Source organism: Pollicipes pollicipes, unplaced genomic scaffold (assembly GCF_011947565.3).
Source record: "Pollicipes pollicipes isolate AB1234 unplaced genomic scaffold, Ppol_2.1 Scaffold_6138;HRSCAF=7277_pilon_pilon_pilon, whole genome shotgun sequence".
NCBI classification, from domain to species: domain Eukaryota; kingdom Metazoa; phylum Arthropoda; class Thecostraca; order Pollicipedomorpha; family Pollicipedidae; genus Pollicipes; species Pollicipes pollicipes.
In genome coordinates, this window is record NW_023596818.1 from 20,019,312 (window position 1) to 20,040,744 (window position 21,433).

Here is a 21,433-nt window from a genome sequence, read left to right on the forward strand (position 1 = left end):
TCAAGATTCGAGACCATCTCGGCAGGTATGCTGCCCTCTCAAATATTTAGTTTATTCTGATAAAACACGGCCCGGTTCCATGCTATATTTAGGCAGTTGAAAGGTCGGAGGCAGAGAGAAAGAGGGAGAGGGAGAGAGAGCGTGCTGGCATTATCTTTTTACGACATTCAACCCTTCCTGTGTTGACGGTTACAAAGTTGTTTACTTGTTCTTGATTCTCATTTTAACTTTTGCCAGCCATGTTCGTATTCAGTGTAAATGACGAGAATACAGGCTCGCTTAAAAGGCCTGCATTTCACTACAGGCATTATATTTACTATGCAATCCGCCAGAGAAGTGATATCAGATCGGTAACGAAATTCTCGTCTCCGAATCTGGTTTTACGACGCGATCACTTTCTCCTGGGCGAAACGGGGCGACGTCGTCCAGTGACACTGGTTTGCTCACATCTGTCCAGAGGTCACACTAGGATCACCTTGATGTAATCGAGGCTTAACAGCTCGAGACCAGACGGGATCAGGACTGGGATGCGCGCGCCGGGGCTTGAAGCATCGCGCGCATTCGATAGGAAATTATAATTTTGAGCGTGAAGTCGCTTGGCCATTTGGACATTGGATAGCTTCAGAGAACACCAAAAACTCGTTAAGTGAATATTCGTTTAAGAAAAAAGGAAAATGTCATCAGGTTTTGTGATATTCCGTCTCTACCACCTTCACTGCTTTTTGAATGCTGTGCCACTGCATAACCCCTGCTCTACTTCATCATCTACTCATTCGCCACAGCTCCATCCTGGGGATGTATGCGCGCCAGGCTTTGTAAACATCACCGCGAGCTGCGCATAGCTTCACCTGTTGGCAATACTCCGCTACAGCTGACAGGATGGCTGGGTGTCACTTCTCGCTCTGAGAGGCGTCCACGTCATGCTCAATACACGTCACTCCCCTCGCTGAGAGCTGCCTGTGTCGCGCTCAATACATGTCACTCCCCAGCTGAGAGCTGCCTGTGTCGTGCTCAAGACGCGTTATTCCCCCCGCTGAGAGCTGCCTGTGTCGTGCTCAAGACATGTCACTCCCCCGCTGAGAGCTGCCTGTGTCGTGCTCAAGACACGTTATTCCCCCCGCTGAGAGCTGCCTGTGTCGTGCTCAAGACATGTCACTCCCCCGGCTGAGAGCTGCCTGTCGTGCTCAAGACATGTCACTCCCCCGCTGAGAGCTGCCTGTGTCGTGCTCAAGACACGTTATTCCCCCCGCTGAGAGCTGCCTGTGTCGTGCTCAAGACATGTCACTCCCCCGGCTGAGAGCTGCCTGTGTCGTGCTCAAGACACGTTATTCCCCCCGCTGAGAGCTGCCTGTGTCGTGCTCAAGACATGTCACTCCCCCGGCTGAGAGCTGCCTGTGTCGTGCTCAAGACACATCACTCCCCCGGCTGGGAGCTGTCTGTGTCGCGCTCAAGACATGTCACTCCCCCAGCTGAGAGCTGCCTGTGTCGTGCTCAAGGCATGTCACTCCCCCGGCTGAGAGCTGCCTGTGTCGTGCTCAAGACATGTCATTCCCCGGCTGAGAGCTGCCTGTGTCGTGCTCAAGACATGTCACTCCCCCCGCTAAGAGCTGCCTGTGTCGCGCCAGGATGCGTGACACGTCGAACATGGCGGAGCGTCGGCGGCTGCTGCAGCAGCAGCGCATCGCCGTCACCTTGTTCCTGGTGCTGGCCTGCTTCCTGCTCTGCCACGTGCCGTACATCGTCTACTCCACCGGCCTGGTGCTCGCCACCGACCGCATTCCGCTCATCATGAACCCCATCGTGAACGGCATCTTCACGTGAGGACTCGTGAGTCGAACTCCGCGCCAGGCTCTGGGAGCGAATTCAATCTGTCCCGGCCTGGCTGGGCTGCGCGCTGGAGTTTGGAAACCTTTCCACTTATCACGAATACCATCATGAATTAAACTCGCCACTCGCTTATTATCAAATCTATCGGTGGTCAGACTCCCCTTCACACATCAGTTCACCTGGAATTACGCGATCGGATGGTAGGAGTTAGGGCTCACACAAAAAGCACTGCTTAGCGTGCGCTCTGATCCCAGACATACATCCATTCAAAATATTCAGATGGAATATTTTAAAAACATCATGAGCCCTACTATGAACTGAACTCTTTGCTGATCCACCGCGAACCTGATCGTGTGTGCTGTGACTCATCATCCATCGAGTCTCATCGTTACCTGGATGTGCGCCGCTTTCTATGATGCCCCTTTGCGGGCATCACTGTTTATTTTGGGATTTTACCGTCGTGACTTTCCCTGCTATTTTGACTCCGTGTGATCTGTAGCTCCTCTGGAAACCCGCTTGTGCAATTTGTCGGTGGGCAGGGCTGATAACAACAGCCGAATGCTCAGACACCCCACCTGATAACCAGGCTTTTTTCGGTTGTCATTCCATTTTGTGGTGTAAGGAGATTGCCTCCAATGCGTAATTCCGAAGCCGATGAACGAATCAGGCTGATCCAAACGGAAATTGATACCTCTGAATCATGCTAACTAAGCACATGTAAGCATGGTGATCCGTATGATGGTTAACGTAAAGATCCGGTGGAATACCACGATTTGCGATCTCCTTTCATTAACACACGCCCGGGCGGCCGGCTTGATACATTCGCTCGGATGGGGGGGAGGGGTTAAAACTGACCCCGCTGAGATCTCGGGAGCTAAGAAGGCTAGATACACCAAATTTACCAGGTGTATTGACTGCACGTGAACTCACTTAGGTCAAAGTTGAGGTTCCTAGGTCGTAACCTTCAGGTTGAGTAAGGTCAAACAACGTAAAATTCCGGGACGGTCTCCGAACCCCCAGAACCTAGATGTCTGTTTCTAAGCAAAAGGTCGCAAGGTCATTTAATGTCAGTGACCTTGTTTGACCTTTTGAAGATCATGGTGACCAAAATCATGCGAGACTGCTCTGAGTTTTGCATTTGAATAAGCGAAAAAGATTGCGCTAGCAGTATGTTCCTAAAAACAAAATGTCAACCTGGGTTATCTCAGTCATTTGACCTATTTTGACCTCTGACAAGTCAATGGAAGATGTGAAATGCGGTTTCTGCTATCAATAAATTCTAAATGAGCCAACAGAAACTATCCAATACAGCAAACCCAAAAACTAGAGTAATAAAACAAGCTGGTTTTAATCTTGGGATGACCTTCATACCTGACCTTAGGTCAACGTAATTTGTGGTCAGTCAATATTTGTGCTGGCTAAGAAAGCATATCAGAGTGTATGGCTGCGTACAAAGACGCCTTTGTTGCATTAAATTGAACGATTCCCTAGAAATTGCCTTCGCTTAAACCAGGGCCTGACTTTGACCTGCCATAGGGCAGCAACCTAGCAAGGAACATCTTTTTTTGTATCAAACGATCCGCCGTTTAATTGTCTACAGTTATGTACAATTTGGCGCGGCTACGCCGCGCCACTTTGAAGCCATTCTGGAAATCTTTGGGGGCAATCTGACCCCCACCCGAGCGCGTGTTAATTTTTAATGCGCAGCTATGCTGAATCTAATGAAGCCTAAATGGTTAATTCAAGATGCCTGCTACATACTAAAAATGTACTTGTGCACGTTTATTGACCAAGTTCAATTTGAGGTCAGGTCATGTCAACACTTTTGGACGGTTCTGTACCTAACCATGATACCAAAGTACCCAAAGCCGGAGGCCGATCATAAAGCGCTCTTATTGTGTGATATCTACGTTGTCCTGTCGCCATATTGTGGCATTAAAGGGGTGCTACTTAAAATTGCCTGCAATGTATTTGATCACCGACAAGCTTGCGACACATCGTGCAATTTGTCGGCAAGCTGTAGTCCAAAATCGTCGTGAATGAACATGATGCATGTCCTGAAGTCGCGAAGCACTTTCAGCGCTCGATTGTGTCAGTCATTTTGTCACGACCTAGGATCTAAGATGAGATGAAGCTTGAACTATTTCGAGCTTGTTGCAAAAATGGTATCTCACCGTAAAAATGGAGTCTGTGAATAAAGCATGCATAAGTGTGAAATAAACTCTGGAGCAGACGTGTTACGCAGAGGTCACCTATTGACGTCATTATGGTACTTAATCGCCTGTACTTTGATCAGATCCTATGAAAAATGCCAGAACTCGTGCCAAAGACGCACGCAACAGGAACCAGTGCCAAGAATTGTGTAGTGTCGGCGAACTTTATAGCGTCGTTATAAAGATGAAGTAAGGTATCAATATAAAACTTGATTATGGAGTATAAGGTTTGGGTATCCGCAATATCTGAGGCGTTCTTCCACCCATGGAAGGCGAAGGAACGTCTCAGAAGAGAACCTTTCCATTTGCTTTGAAGCTAAAGCGCTGAAAACGAAGCATCAGGTGAGGCGTTGTGCTTCCAAACTCCGAAATGATGGTTAATTTTTGGCAAGCACTCAGTTTTTTCCGGTGGCATGAAAGGGCTGGGTATTGTAGGGTGTAGCTCACTGATAGGGTGTTGGAACCTCAATAACATTCCAACAGATCTACATTCAGTTCATGGTGTGTGCCGCGTATTTTGGACCTCAGAAAGCCTCTGCACCTCTCGCTCTGAGGGAACATCTCAAACTGTGTTTAGAAACCATAGTGTTTTTAGCTCTTGAAGGCCGGCTGGAAGAGGTTCCTTTTAAGCTTGGAGCATGTGGAAAATAGGTTCTAAACTATTCAAGACAAAATTTACCAGCTTGGAACTTTTTAGCAGTAACATCATATCATGACAGTATTGAAGGTCAGCGAAAACGATGACAGCAAAGTTGGTAAAAAATGATGGTTACACCAGCGAACGTTTCCAGTTCGCTTTGAAGCCACTAGCTGATCCTCAACTCCTAATCGTAACCTGGAGGGAGTCAAGCTTGACAAGCGGCTGGCGACGGTGTGTGCTGGAGGGAGTCAAGCTTGACAAGGCTGCTAGTGACGGGTGCGTGCTGGAGGGAGTCAAGCTTGGCGAGCGTGCTAACGACGGCGTATTCCGGAGGGAGTCAATCTTGACGAGGCTGCTGGCACGGCGTGTAGTGGAGTGAGTCAAGCTTGACAAGGCTGCTGGCAACAGCCAAGCTTGACGAAACTGCTGGCCACAGTCAAGCTTGACAAGGCTGCTGGCGACCGCGTGTGGTGGAGTGAGTCAAGCTTGACAAGGCTGCTGGCAACAGTCAAGCTTGACAGGCTGCTAGCAACAGTCAAGCTTGACGAAACTGCTGGCCATAGTCAAGCTTGACGAGGCTGCTGGCGACCGCGTGTGGTGGAGTGACTCAAGCTTGACAAGGCTGCTGGCAACAGTCAAGTTTGACGAAACTGCTGGCCACAGTCAAGCTTGACAAGGCTGCTGGCAACAGTCAAGCTTGACGAAACTGCTGGCCACAGTCAAGCTTGACGAGGCTGCTGGCAACAGTCAAGGTTGACGAAACTGCTGGCCACAGTCAAGCTTGACGAGACTGCTGGCGACCGCGTGTGGTGGAGTGACTCAAGCTTGACGAGGCTGCTGGTGACGGCGTGTGCTTGAGGGAGCCAAGGTTGACGAGCGTGCTGACGACAGAGCCGTCCGCGCCTGCTTAACCCGGACGGCGTCTCGTTCACGTCAATACACGCCGCACCGCGCGGGGACCCGGGCTGTCCTGACCTGAGATGGATGTGCTAGCCGCCTTTCACATCGACCTCACACAGGCAATAAAGCGCGACCACTAAATCAGCCAGCTAAATGGTTTTCGTGAGCCTTTGTGCAGAACTGAAATGCCATTACATATGCGAGGCTGTAAATATCTCGTGCCGTATGCAACAGCCGGCCAATAATTTTTTCCCGATCTTATTGTTTGGTAGGCAAGGCTGCCGTCACCTCTGTTCTGACACGTCTTCTCCCCGGAAATTGCGCCCACATGAATAAAAAAAAAAACTCCACACGGCTCCTCGCCACCATTCACAAAGGAAGATATTTCGGGAACTATGCCCGCCCACGGGAACTGCCCACCAAATTATTATTATATTACTGTCTAGAGCCTCCGGCGATTCAGTTCTAGTCAACATTCAACATTGGACTTATGGCGTGTTGTAATGGATAACAGTGACTGGTTGCGATAAGGCAGGGAACCATTTCCCGGAACGCGCTTCACCCTGTTTAACGGTTTGGTATGATACAAGACGACTATGTTGACATGCGTGACATATTTGTATATGATTGCCTGGGTTTTTATGACAGGCCGTTTTCATGTTTTGATTTGATAAAACAGAATTGTGTTGACAACAACCAAACGTGTTTTGGGGGATAATTTTGTAATACATGATCCTATTGTCTTTATATCAGCTACTAACATAACACGAAACGTACAGCTTGCTAAGCCAGCGTATGATGCAAAATGGAACTATAGCACTATACAAGGTGAACTCGGGCAGCGCCAATTGGATGGGGCCTCGGGCATCGCTGATGGCATGCGGCCTCCACCAACACTGACTGCTTGTGCATATGGATTCAGCAGTCTGGAACACTGCGAGAATAGCTGTCGGCGCCGGCTCGCGTCTTTGCTGTCTGAGTGCTCAAAATTGAGCTCGACGCATTAGAGAGGACACAGCACAGACCAAGGAGAGATGGCTGCGAAGATCCTGACCTCATCTTCCGAGTAGCTATGAATTTCGGCTCTAAGATCTTGTTGGGCTTTTTTTTGTTTACGCGAGGAAGAAGGACCTTCAGTTCCTGTTTGTTAGGTATTACATGGTTTTGTGTTTTAAGTGAGCATTAAGCACATATTTATGCATGTAATCATGACATCGTAATGCATGCAATCGCGACATGTCATGCAAAATCATGGCAAAATCCTTCCATCATTTTACCCGTCTCCTTACGCCCTGGGCCAGTTGACCGTCTTTGCTCAGTGTATAGTATGCACTGCTCCCGGAATATAAACCGTCGCAAAGTATGCCGTCCTAACAGTCACATGTCCGGTTCTCTACTACGCGGGGCCTCAGGCACGCACATGCGTTTGGGGACGGCATGTCACCGTGGTCTTAGATACAGCACTGTGCAGCATGTTTAAATCTGGCGCAGCCCCCTGTCCGTTCGATGACCGCGTTCTCACACCTGCCACGGCTGGCCTCGTAGAACCAACAGTAAGTGTGGATCAGCAGGCGTGCGCCTAGCACAGCATGGGGCGCTGAAGCGTTGTGCTGTGACCCTGAGCAGCAGAAACTATGGAAAGGTTTTGCTAGCGATGCGGGGGACTAAAATGCGAAAGCTGAACTTATCCACATGCGCCTGGGTATTCTCCCCAGCTGGTGTCGCAGCCACGCCAACGCTGCAGCTCTTGAGCGTGGTACCGCATTATATGTTTGCTTTGTGTCCCCCACATTTGACGTAGGAACGACAGTGGCTGCAAGTGTGCTCGCACCTCAAGCTCCAGACTTTCACGGAGACTTTCTTCCTTCCCAATCTAACCGTGTGCTTGAGATCTTTCTACAGCCAGTGCCTGTGATTACCTGCTCCAAATATGTTTTATTTGCCGTTATTCACACGTTTACCGTTCGAAAATTTAGGCATATAATGTGGATGAATTACGGAAACCTACAACATAACGCGTGGAATTTAAAGCCGCAGCTCGTTATTGGCTCAGTACCCCACCCATGTCCACACCTATACCAACAGCTTCCCAAAGGCCACGATTTGCACCCAATCTGCACACTGTTTGCATAATGTTCGTGCAGCATTCCATCACATTCGTTAGGCCTAAAAAACGTACCTTTCTTAAACTGTCAAGTTCTGCATAATATAAGTCAGAGCCGGACCCAGAGCTCCACCAGCGGGGATCGCAGCAGCACCGGACTGACACGATGGAACTGAAAACGGAAGGGGACACGTGATGCGGCATTGCGTGCAGCAGGACCGGCGCATGGCCGCACATTTACTAGGCTCGGGGACATGTTTGTTGAAAACCAACGGCAGTGCAGGCTGATGTATCATGTTCAAACCACGCGACCACCTCAGCGCCGTATGGCTGACGGGGAAGCCAGTTATCAATTGGTACGCGGCCAATGACGTCTTAGAAAATGACCTCCGTGCGAGCGAGCTCCTTAAGCCCAAAACATGGGGATTAAGCTAGAAATATTTAAGCGTGCGTCAATACCTGCATTTTTGTCAATCATGTGTAAATGATATCCGGTGTCAAACAAAATACTGACACATTTTGTGAAGAACGCGATCGCCCTCAAGTCCAGTGTGAACCAATTGCAAGCTTATCCATTTCATCAGCCGCAGCGGCCATGTTGATGTTATTCGCGAATCGATGCGTGAGCGCTAATCAGTGGAATGCCAAGAATGCTCGCCGTTCAGGAAAGCCGAGCTCGACCAAGAATAACAACTAATTAGGGTGGATTCCAAAGGCATCTAACTTGCCATTAACTTGCCTTACTGGCATATAACTTGCCAGTAAGTTCTGAGCTGTTTATTTCACGGGCACGACAATGGCATCGGCAGCCGTAATACAGGATAAGCGAGCCCTCTCGCCAACAGTAGTTCGTATGATCTCGCGCTGGTAACAAGACATCACCAGTTCATTGCGACCCGACACTATTAGTACATCGTGGTAATCGTGTCGAGAGGTACGGGGCCATCACGCGCATGACATGCGTTTCTTTTCGTTTCCATCGTTTATCACCAGCCTCACAAAACTGTCAGCATTCGTAAACGTTGCACTTTACCTCTGGGCTTGAGTCATGGAATCGTGGTTACATTTTCCCTCTCCCGGGCTGCTCGCTCATCATGCCTGCGAGAGTTAAGGACCCTACCGCACCAAACAGCAAAACTGAAACAAACATGGCAGGAAGGTGCGCGCCAGCCTGGGAGTGCCATCACCAGACATGTCCGTGCACTTATCACGTGGGTCTGGAGCTGACCAGCCTGGGAGTGTCATCACCAGACATGTCCGTGCACTTATCACGTGGGTCTGGAGCTGGCCAGCCTGGGAGTGCCATCACCAGACATGTCCGTGCACTTATCACGTGGGTCTGGAGCTGACCAGCCTGGGAGTGTCATCACCAGACATGTCCGTGCACTTATCACGTGGGTCTGAAGCTGACCAGCCTGGGCGTGCCATCACCAGACATGTCCCGTGCACTTATCACGTGGGTCTGGAGCTGAGCAGCCTGGGAGTGTCATCACCAGACATGTCCGTGCACTTATCACGCGGGTCTGGAGCTGAGCAGCCTGGGAGTGTCATCACCAGACATGTCCGTGCACTTATCACGTGGGTCTGGAGCTGACCAGCCTGGGAGTGTCATCACCAGACATGTCCGTGCGCTTATCATGTGGCTCTGAAGCTGTGAGCAGCCGGCAGCTGCTTGCTGTCGGCGTGTGTTATCTGCTCCGCCGCCGACAGCCGATAACGACGGACACTGCGTCGCCGCGCTGCTCGGGGCCCGCCCCTGTCGGAGGTCACGGCACGTCCCGCGTCACGCCGGCGTCACGTCCGCTGTTACGTCGGACGTAGCGTGGTACGCTCCACCAGGAAATGAGTCACACGTCACGTGGAGCCGAGAGTACCGGGGAATAGCGTGACGTTTGGCGGCGCGCTTTGGCTGGTGTGCCGATATTGCGAAAGGCTCGGTTATGGAAACGACGAAAAACCTCCAAACCATGTGGGATCCTTTCCACAGGGATGGTGGCGCATAGCTGAACGAGAGATCCGTCGGTCCCCGACCTTCATGGCTTGCGCAGTCGAAAGGACTTGAGATACGACGTCCCATTTTACCTGATCGGACGGGAAATGTATTGCTGGTTTCTACTTGGCGTGTGTTCATTCTCGATATACGACACCGAAACAACATCCGTCTGAAAAAGCACTAAGGCTACCAGGGCTGTCGTGTACACAAACTGTTACGAACACTGTGCGTGCCGTATAATTAGCTGTCATATACAGTCTGTACGCTAAATGAGTCGAACTGACACATGCGCATGAGGCCGGACTTGCACTACAGTCATACGGATATCACCACACGAATTTGCTTTGCTTGGTGCCCTTTTGTTTCAATTTCCTGATGCGTGTCTGAACTCAGTCAATCCCGTGCTTGTAACGGACTGTACACTACAGTGCTGGAACACCGTACTGCAGTGTACACTACAGTGTTTTGTAGTCTACACTACAGCGTTTCGGCGATGCTACTGCTTGTACCTGAATTCCACATGGCATTTCAGTTGACTTGGTGACTGTTCCACGTGCGTGAACTCTTACTCAACCCTGTTTTTTAGTGGTAAGGGCTCTTGTACCCGAACAGCGTACCGATGCGGTGCGCGTACCTGAGCTCGGTTCGGTGTACCGCTGTAGTGCCTGTACCCGAGCTCGGCCCAGTGTATCGGTGTGGTACCTGTACCTGAGCTCTGCCCAGGTTGTTAAGCACCTGTACATGAACCGTTCCTGTATTTCTATCGTTCTGCTTGTACCCGAACTCAGCCCGTTATTTGCAATCGCACTGGTGTCTGTACCTGAATTCAGCCCGTTGTTTACAATCGTACTGGTGTCTGCACCTGAACTCAGCCCGTTGTTTGCAGTCTTACTGGTATCTGTACCTGAACTCAGCGCGTTGTTTACAGTCGTACTGGTGTCTGTACCTGAATTCAGCCCGTTGTTTACAATCGTACTGGTGTCTGTACCTGAACTCAGCCCGTTGTTTACAGTCGTACTGGTGTCTGTACCTGAACTCAGCCCGTTGTTTACAGTCGTACTGGTGTCTGTACATGAACTCAGCCCGTTGTTTACAGTCGTACTGGTGTCTGTACATGAACTCAGCTCTGAACCCCATCACATACGGCGCGCGGAGTTCCTCGTTCCGGGAGAGCTACAAGAACATACTGCTCGGCCGGAGCCGTTCCCAGTTCGCCAACACAGGTACTCTCGCGCTGGAACGACGCCGCCGCCCGTGCTATTGGCTATCTGCAATAAACTCTATCGTAATGAGCTTTCAGATAACTTTTTGGATTTTGAAGTAATGCCGGACGTATTTGAAAACTTGGAATGCTGACACAGAGGGGTATGTTGGTACGAAGTTGGTGGGTTACCATTCAGGCGGAGTTTCGTGGCAAGTGGGTCTCCCCTACATCGATGGTCGTAGTTATTACACATGCTGCAGGGCTGGGCCCATCCTTTGTGCTCCATGGTCAGACTGCCTGGGTGCGCTGTGAGCTCAAGTAAAGGTGGTCCTGCCTGTCTTTACTGGATCTCCCTCACCCCCTCCCACTAGTTTTATGCCGCGATAGACCAGACAGCTTATGCGCGCATCATCCCGGATGTACAGCATTTCGACTATTTTTGAATACTTACAACGGAATCTGACCCACAAATGACCCCCTCAGTTGGGGATGACGTGACGGCCGTCGAAACATGCCGTCACGCGTTGCCGTTTCGAGAAAATGCCAATGATCGGCCCGACGCCGGCCGGCCGTGGTCGGCTGTCGAAGCAGAGTGGCGGGCACGTGGCCCGCGTGCATGTCTCTTTTTGGAAGGTCATACCTTTGGCCGAGGATGTCTCCTCCCCGTGGGAGTTCGTGGGCGTAGGCTGGACGTCAGGAGGTCCGGCCATAACGTGCATTTCAAATTACTCAGGCACCATCCGGCAATTGGATGGAGCAGAAGGTGACGGCTGACCTTTGGCGTGTAAGGAGGCTCCTCCTCTGAGGAGAGCGTTCCCTCGCAGCCGTACCCACAGGATGCGTACTATACAAAACTAAATGACGAGTGGGGAAGACGATACTTTTTTCGCGTCAAGAACCAAGACATAATCTTTGTGTTTAATAGCTTTAGGTGTGGCATGAATCGTAAGAACACTAACGGCTGCTGAGCTTTTGGTAGTGACATCACCGAGCGCGGTCCTACGTGTCGCCCGCACCCATAGCGTGCTAAACACGCGTGACCTAGGCCCCGTTCTCTGGCGATTGGGTGAGGTGGGTACTTGTTGACACAGCCCTGGCCTCGCCACGCACGCTCTGTAGGATGCGAATAAGCCCTGGTGAGATGGGCCCGTGCTGACCCCGCCCTGAGCTCAAAGCGCCACGTTCTATGGGACACTGTGCTGATGGGGGGATAAGCTGGGCCCGCGCTAGCACCGTCTTGACCCCACCAGGCACGTTCTATGGGACACTGTGCTGATGGGGGGATGAGCTGGGCCCGCGCTAGCACCGTCTTGACTTAACCAGGCACGTTCTATGGGACACTGCGCTGATGGGGGGATGAGCTGGGCCCGCGCTAGCACCGTCTTGACTTAACCAGGCACGTTCTATGGGACACTGTGCTGATGGGGGGATGAGCTGGGCCCGCGCTAGCACCGTCTTGACTTCACCAGGCACGTTCTATGGGACACTGTGCTGATGGGGGGATGAGCTGGGCCCGCGCTAGCACCGTCTTGACTTCACCAGGCACGTTCTATGGGACACTGTGCTGATGGGGGGATGAGCTGGGCCCGCGCTAGCACCGTCTTGACTTCACCAGGCACGTTCTATGGGACACTGTGCTGATGGGGGGATGAGCTGGGCCCGCGCTAGCACCGTCTTGACTTCACCAGGCACGCTCTACCAGGTGCGGGCACTATCTCAAGCCAGTTTCATAACATGAATCTACGACTTACCCGCCATTGAAAGCGCACCCATCCGAGCACAGTTCACCGACTCTTCCCATTCGATTATGCCCCTCAGATATAACCTTTCACTTAATTTCAACCTTAAGCCACGTGCTAAAATTAAGCCCATGTGGTTACACGGCGATGCCTAAAAACTTAGCTTGTAGCTTCGCTTTACGAAACTGGCTATCGGTGCACTGACGGGCTTGGTACGTGCTTACACTCATCGGAGCTTATAACACGCGTGCACGAGCTGGACGCGGATCTACCACTTAGTCTGGTCCTGGTGTCAAATGTCACTGACACCAGCCAGCTGGTGTAGGTGATCGCTGGCACAACGCCACCTCCACTCACCGTCTGGTGGTTCGGCTGCGGTCGGGTCGGATCAGCGTCCAATCCGCATCACTTCCTCCCGGCACGCCGCCGCCAGGTGACACCACGGCCGCGTGGGCATGCTCTCTCTCTCTCGCCCTCCCTCTCTCTCTCTCTCTCTCGCTCTCTCTCACTCTCCCTCCCTCTCTCTCCCCCTCTCTCTCTCGCTCTCCCTCTCTCTCTCTCCCTCTCTCTCCCTCTCTCTCTCTCTCTCGCTCTCCCTCTCTCCTCTCTCCCCTCTCTCTCTCTCTCTCGCCTCTCCCTCTCTCTCTCTCTCTCTCTCTCTCTCTCGCTCCTCTCTCCTCTCCTCTCTCTCTCTCTCCTCTCTCTCTCTCTCTCTCTCTCTCTCTCTCTCCTCTCTCTCTCTCTCTCTCTCTCTCTCTCTCTCTCCCCGTCAGCGTTTTCCGCTTTGCTTCTCTCGCTAATTTCAGTATCTCTCCATGGACTCATTGACTCTCGCTTCTTCTGGATAATTTCCTCGCCCTTTTCGGCACGCTATGGCTTTCACTTTATACTTTGTTTCACTTACTTACTGAATGCCGCGGCTTCACAGCTTTCAGTCCCTAAAATGGGCGTTAGCGGTTCGATAGTGTGGTGACGGTACTGCTCGATGTACCGCAGTGTATAACGGTGGGCTATCCTGGTCACCTATGCATAAGCAACGGGCATATTAATCCATAAATTACAAATTGTGTTTCAACTTAACCGTTTTCGGTCCCTTTTTCTTAAAAGCTTACATCACAAACAAAAGCCGTTATTTTCACGTCGGTTACTCCCCTCTCTTCGACCGTACCAGCGCCAGCAGCGTAATGAGCATTGTCCCAAAGCGCAAATGGTGGTTATTGGTACCGTTCTAGTAACAGCTACACTTGGTCTACAGTAACACGAAAGCGACACTTGGGTGCCGCTTTTGAGCAGAGATGGTCCATTTGCGGAGAGGAATGTTCACCAGAAGTTTAGCGAAAAGACAGACGTGGTCGTGAAACAGCTCATGTGATGTACGTGACTGCTGAAGCTGACCAGACGTGACAGGAGATCAAGTGACTGACTCTGAATGGCAGAAAGTCCCCCTAGTAGGGACACCACGCTGGGGTACAAGTCGCCGTGCTTGCCTTCACAGGGGGCGTCACGATTCAACGACTCGACCTGATTTGAGAACAAATCGCTCCGGCTGTATCAAATGGGTCAGCTTTCAGATATGGCCCATTTGGTAGGCCTACTCTTTGAAGTTCAAAAGTTGCCAGAACTTGAAAGGGGGCTTCCAACCCTCCAAACGGCCACGAAATACTGAGTCTCGCCCGTGCGGCCACCGCCTTCTTCACCCGTTTTGCTGAGAGCCGAGAATGAGAGTGCGACAGTCAGTCGAATCTGTCTTGATTGTCGTGCCCGTTTGCTGGATGACCTCATTCTCCTGACAAAGTACACTTCCGCCACGAATATGGAAAAAATAATGTTACTCACGACATCCATCGTCACTCCAACAAGTAACAACGGAAGTGCAAGTCCTGTAATGTAGCGGTCACAGCTCATCTAGCATTCAACGGGCTCTATTTCGCCTGCAGCAGAACATTGCCCTTTACTGCTCGGTAGTTCGCTTTGTTTTCTTGTTTAGGCTCAGTGGGCCGTTTGCATCCACACATTGTCCGGTGAAGACGGGTGAGGCATTTGCATGCGCGCCGTGCGGTGGCATGTCAGCCCCTCAATGCAGTCGCAAATGTATTGCCCAGGCACGGTCCCAGGTATTAAAGATGGTTGCGGGAGGTTCTTCGAAGGGTAGTACGAAGGACAATGCCACGAATAGACAGCTTGGAGAACGTTGCGTCGTATCAAATGGTTTAATCGATCAATCATATACCGTGCATCCAAATTCCTTGCTCACGCTGTTTTCTACCCTATGTTTGTATCTATGCATGCATATGTATATGTATTTATCTTCATATTTCAGGCTGTCTATCTGCTCATCTATCCATCCATCTGACACTTAACGTGTATGTTTTTGCCTGAACGCACGTTGTAATGTATGTATGTATGTGTTTCCATCCTCTCTAAACGTGTCTCTCGACTGTTTCTGCATTTCTATCTTTCTCTCACCGCTTTCTCCCTCGATGTTGCCCTTCTTTCACTTTCTGACTGACGAGTGGACTGACGGCAAGGAGGTGGTTTTCACAGAGACGTTCACTGCACCCCTGACCTCGGTTAGACTGCCCCTCGGCCGGGTTCCGACATCTCCGGCTGAGTGACACTCAGGACGACACGGGGTGTGCAGACATGACAGGGCTCTGCCGCCACACAGACGCGGAGCGGCGTGAGTATGACTGACACCACATGGCTTCCGATACCAGAATCCGTTCCGCGACCGTTTCCAAATGCTCCACGACTCGTCAGACGAAACGAGGACGACGCAAAGACTGGAGTCCACTGCGACCACCGTGCAATGGCTCCCAATGACAAAACGCATTGACGTCTGTACGTTAGGTGTAGTACCTTGTAGTGCTATCGGTGGCAAGTTATCAACTGCAGACCATCAGTGCTACAAACGCAGATGCCTGCCCCTCGGCTGAACCCGGACAGGAAGCGCGTCGGTCCTGTTGCCGTACGCGATCTGACACGACCTCTGGCTGTCCCCAGGGAGCATCAGGAGCTGCGGCGGCAGCACCAGGCTGACGCAGAAAACTGGCACTAGCGCTTCGCTCAAGAAGCTTCGTAAGTGAAGATCTGCACTAGCTGCGGGACGGGGCCGTGCGAGAGTTTTAGCAGTTTCAAGTGCGATGGTCTCTTGCATCCATCACTAGATATAATTGATTGGTCGCATTCGCTTTCGCAAGGTCTAACATCATGAGTCCAAGGGGAAAAGCTGTTTTCAATGGCCGTATTTTATGCGTGTATTTTCCCAAGTTCACTGCTACTCGGCCCCTTCCCTCATACAGGCTCCACGGATGAAAAGGTTACGGGGTTATTTGGGTTTTATGGGGTGTCTCAGAAGTCTTTTTTCGTGCACACCAACATCAAGCACTGCACTAAAGCATAAATTTTAGGTGCCATGCTCAAGTCGGCAAAAGGTAGGGAAACTTCCCACCTCAGCTACCTTCTGTAGCGGAGTTCATTCATACGCGAAACAAGTAAGTCGCGCTTAACAGCCCACATTGCTGTTAGAAAAAATAAAAAATGTACGTGTTCAGTGGCATTCGATCCCAATCTTCTAACATGACGGTCGTTGGTTGCTCTATGACGGTGATTAATGCAGTTAAAAACGTACATTAGTTATAGGACTCTTTTTTTAAAGATCTGGGGATAGTTCTTCAATTTTGTGATCATGCATCGACTAATGATAACTGTTAGGAACCCGGGCAAGTGATCTTCTATGAAAGCTACTTCCATAACTTCAGTATTTTTGTCCCAGAAATATGTAATACGGATTTCTTGTAAAATTACGATATACTTACGTTATACTTGTTGATACTTATAATACTGCTTCTCCAGTGCATTTCGAGCTAAAAGATGTGATTTGACACTTGATATCTGTGAGTGGACCCCTTGCGTTTGAAGTGCGCGAACTCGGTGTGGATACGGAAGCGGCTGACATGTTGAAGTCTCATTACACTGAAATCATTACTACATCGTAAGACATAAATGGTCACGCGGACATCGAACTTTCAAAAACTACAATTCGGGCCAAAGATAAATTTACGTCAAAGCCAAAAGTGATGCATTCTAGCTCTTCCAAAATGACTTATTCACATCTTTCGTTGAGGCTGGCTGAATATAGCTAATACAGTGAAGTGAGGCCGAACAGCCTTGGTTTATACCTAAAAATGTCTCTGGCTTTTTGGAGGGTTCTGACAACTAAACATTAATATTTCACTTTTGTGCACTCTCGGAGTGATTAATGATTTTGCTAGCTACGGCCAGCTGAGCTTCCTGCAGCAGTTCTTAATTATGAATGAGGTCGAGCGCTTTCTGATGCACACGTTTGTGTGTCCGCGTCAAGCGTGGCCAGAACCCGCTGTTTTTGTCGCTTTTGTGCCGACGGACGTGTGGTGGGTGATGAGGTGGTGACCCTAACACTCTGCCCGACTAACAGGCGGCTCCTCTCTGTCTGACCCCTCTGCCGCGGCCATGCCAGACGCCAGGGATAGGCTGGCTCTGGCTGATGACACGCAGATGTGAGGTTAGTCAGGCCCCTCCTTCTATACGTCCTGCGGATCCCTGCCCAGGACCTGCACCCTCGGGCCCCATTCAAGAGGAACTCCTGTGGCAGTTGGTGGCACGTAGCGTGCTCTGTTGCGCATGGTGATTCATTATTATTTCCCCTTATCCTTTCTTGCTGGTGGTCGTGGTGACGGAACTCTTGACCTCCGGCCAACTCTTTGGTAGCATTGCAGCCGGTTCCCCACCTGCATCAGCCCTGCACTTTGGATTGACTCTGCCATATAGAATGAGGGGCCGCCCGCCTTATCTTGACCGACCGAATGGGACATCGTTTTTTTCAATCGGAAGCCGTGGCCTTTCAACAGTCTGTCGCTCGCCATTTCGACCGAGAGAGGACGATGTACATATTTCGAGGCCGGTGCCATGTCATTGTTTGCGTTTTCAGCTACCGTGCGGAGAGCTGTATATTGCGATACAGTCCTGTGGGGTCGGACATGGCTGGACCCTGAGCCTGAGCGCTTGTTTTCTTTGTGATTTAACGCCGGCTCAAACAACGCGTCGTTTTCACAGTGATCCACTGACCTTACACGATTATGTGACGTCATCATGATGGCTAACGGCAGATAATATGGCGCATAAGGCAGATAACATGGCGCATGAGGCACGCGTCATGCTATCCATGCAATTCATTCGTGACCAATATAGCTTTGCTCACGGCACCTAGCCATCTCACGTGTTGTGATCTTTGGCATGGCGTGATTTTTTACGACCCGGCTGCCTTGAGGTCGACTGTTGTAGGACAGACCGGGCCAAGGACGCCCTTCTTAACTTTCAGCGTACAGCCGCCTTTACATGAATTACATCACTTTGCGCGTCGAGTCAAATCAGGCGTAGAAATGCTGCTGTTTCAGGCAAAATGACAGAAAGGCGAATGGTGTAAGGATGAACAAGCGAAGGTAAAAGGTTGTTCCGCCCCATAGCCGGGCCGAAGCGCTGCAGGAACAGAACAAAATGTTTCCGCTGGCATTTTTTGCGCAATTTCGCAATTTCCTGTTTACCGTAAAACAACATGGAGTTTTCTCGAAATGTTAGTGCTTGGCCTTACATTTCTTCAGTCGGGATCGCATGAACCCGAAGTTCACCATCTGCGTACGCCTCCGCACCGCACGTAGGTGGGGTTTTATCAGCCACTTCCAGCGCATAATCAGATGTTTTTTTATGGACAGCGATAGGAACACTACATTTCTTGAGAGTACATTTCACCCCCATTCGCTGTAAGAAAATTACCGCACGCATCTTGGGGACCTGCATGAAATTCAATTTCATGATGGTTTTGATCAGCCAAAGTTAGCTTGCTTATATTATGGTGCGTTTTTCCTCTGATCCCAATGAACTGGCGATGCATATAAGTGCCTCCAAGTGATCTTCTGGGATTTTATGTCACATTATTACAAAGAAGTGAATCAAAATGCTGGTTTTTGCCTAAAGACCGACGCACACATTTCAAGTGCAACTAGACAGATGCATGATACACAGGGTCTTAATCCTACGCGATAATTACTAGTACAAACATCAATAACCCTGAGGTGTCGATGGGGGATTGCTTTAGGCTGGCGTCCTACTTCAGTCCATCTTATACCCTTGATGAATGATCATGTGGCAGAGTCTTAAGGAGCTTAGCTCAAAGGTACCTCTCATTCATGATGTGAATACCTTTAACGTGAAAGTTACATCTGGTAACAAGGCTAGTTCCAGTACTTCCATACCACGGCTGCTACCCCAAGATGCGAGCGGGGCTGCACCGACATGGACGGCACAGACCGCATGTGTTGCCCTTGATTTCAAATAATGCAAAATCACAGGGAAGATTTCCGACGAGAGGATATGTATATATATATATATATATATATATATATATATATATATATATATTCGTGTACTTAGTCAGTATGCCTTTATGCATGCAAGTTTTATTATACGCAATGGTAGATGCACATTTAATCAGTTTCCTGTGCGCTTATTCGATTGCTCGACTTAAATCCTTCGTTGTTTTCGGGAAGTCACAAATCAACTCGCCTATAGTCAGATACATATTGGTTTAAGCTACCTAACGTTTCAAGGTCATTCATTCCCATTCTCAAAGCAGCGTAAGACGGTCGGACGGAAAACATTCGAAAAGAGGTCACAGAAGCCCGGCCACAGGCCTCTCAGTCAAGGCGCCGTGCCGGGCGCGCCGGACCCACCCGCACCACGCCACGGCGCGGTACCTGTCCCCGCAGCGGCCGGAGTCTGGTGCGCGCGGGTCGGCCCACTTTGTTGGCTCTCTTGGTACACAGGCGTCGGTCCCAGCAACGGCCGTCCCATCGGCCCCGCTCGGCGCGGGTCGATAGTGAAATGGCCAGAGCCAATACTGGAATGGCTCGAGCTAATCGCGACTCGTAGGGTCAACACGTCCGGTGTGGCGGCGCGGTCAGTCCGGCTATCGCCAAACCAAAGCAGCGCAGGCGTCATCCAGTGCCGCTCAGCTCGCTTCTCGTGGTCAGAGAAATCACAGTTGCCTCCTGTACCGGAAAGATCACCTTACTTTTATTAACTCTTTTCTAACTTTTTTGTAGTGAGATGCACTACTCATCTTTCGTATGTGAAGCAACCACAACTGCGTCCTGATTTTGGAGCAGTTCTAATTATCCCATACATCTGGAAAACTTGCAGTGACTTGCTGCACGCGGAACTACTTCAGTGATCTTCCAAAGGCAAAGGACCCCGATGTCCCGATTAGCCGGAAGCTGACAGAAGCGACGCTTTTTGCCATCACTGATTCACCAGCTGGGACTGATCTAATCCGTAAACACCTCGTCATTAGAGAGATGGCAAGACACATCCCAGAAAAACCGCGCTCCACTGCCCACGCCGTACGCTATAATAACCATCTGCAGTACATCTGCGTCCTTAAGTTCTTGAAGGGTGCATATTTAGCAAGCAAATTCCATATGAAACGTGTGACAAAAATGCTGAACCCTTTATATCCCACGAAGAACATCTCTTCTAGGAAGTATGGTAGTGGCTCTGGAATCTGTATGCACTTACAAATGACATCATGTTATTTTGTGGTATGTCACGGCTTCTGCCACCCTCCAGTAGGTGTTGACGCTGACGCCCGCCTGCGACGTAGCGGACGTGCTGGCGGGGATCATGCCTCAGCGTGGTCACGAGGTGCCCAACTGACGAAAGTACTCCCCCCCCCCCCCCCCCACCCACCCCTGTGCCCCACTGACTCTCTTCGTATTGCTCTGGAGGGGTCCTAAAACTGTCGCCTTAGACAGACTCGATCGGTGAGGCATAAGCTGCTGTGATTTCGCCGTGCTATCGCTGTCGCGCCGATACCTCCGGCCGCCGCGTCTGCCAGGGCGCTCCACCAGGCGGAGCCTTCCGCAAATGGGGCGTGTCTGGACTCCGGGAGGCCCGTTCGTCACCGCGGGGCAGCGATCAGTGGCCGTCGCAGTAGTGCGGAGCCCCCCCCCCCCCCCCCCCCCCCCGACACCATTTCGGGTTGGTTTGGTTTGGCTAGGATAAGAGCCCATTCAGCGAGTGATGACCATTTCAGGGCCATGGGATGGGGGGATGTGGCTGATTGTGCGGCGAGGCCACATGCACCTGGGATTCCATCCGTCCAGACTTAGCTCGCACAGGGATCAGTATGCCCGTGCGGGGTATGTGCAGGACGCTCTGGCTGGGCGCCCAGGGGCACTGAAGCTCACTTGTGACTGGAGCATATATGTACCTGGCTCCGCACAAGCGGGGTGTCGCGAGTGCGCAGGATGAAGCGAGAATAAGGAGAGAAGGGTGAATCTCGTTCACCGCTGGCCGCCTCTCAAGCCCATTGGGAGCAGTGAGCACACCCTGTGAGCGCTCAGTGGGTGCCAGTCAGTGTCAATGAGTGCTAGTGAGTGTCGGTGAGTGTGGGTGAATGCCAATTAGGTTGCGAGCGCTCGTCTCGGACTATGCCTCAAACGTATCTGATAACACGACAGCAACGTTTTGTCTCCCTCTTTCCCACCAACGGGGGTGCCTCAAGGCGAATCACCTGCAACGAATAGGGTAGGTTACAAACGTGCGACGAGGAAAAGGCTGTAGACTCTGCGTTCACACAGCGACCAGTGTTGTGATGGTCAAGGTGCCGGCCCATCAGTAGGAAGGGGGGCGGTAAGCGTCAGCTGCTAGTGTGATGCGGACACACACACTGGTCTTCTATATCTTTCCCACCCAGAATCAGCGTAACGCCACCATTG

General features: G+C 50.9%; 1 protein-coding gene across 1 annotated transcript in view; it reads left to right on the forward strand.

The window, feature by feature from the left end:
• The first annotated feature begins 6 nt into the window (after positions 1-6).
• Positions 7-21,433, forward strand: part of LOC119106447 (histamine H2 receptor) — a 42,510-nt gene continuing 21,083 nt past the window's right edge. The window contains exons 1-4 of the mRNA XM_037230095.1: positions 7-25; positions 1,626-1,800; positions 10,774-10,900; positions 15,624-15,698. Coding sequence (XP_037085990.1) covers positions 1,627-1,800; positions 10,774-10,900; positions 15,624-15,698 — 376 coding nt within the window. The 5' untranslated portion in view covers positions 7-25; position 1,626. The remainder of the gene's footprint in view (positions 26-1,625; positions 1,801-10,773; positions 10,901-15,623; positions 15,699-21,433) is intronic.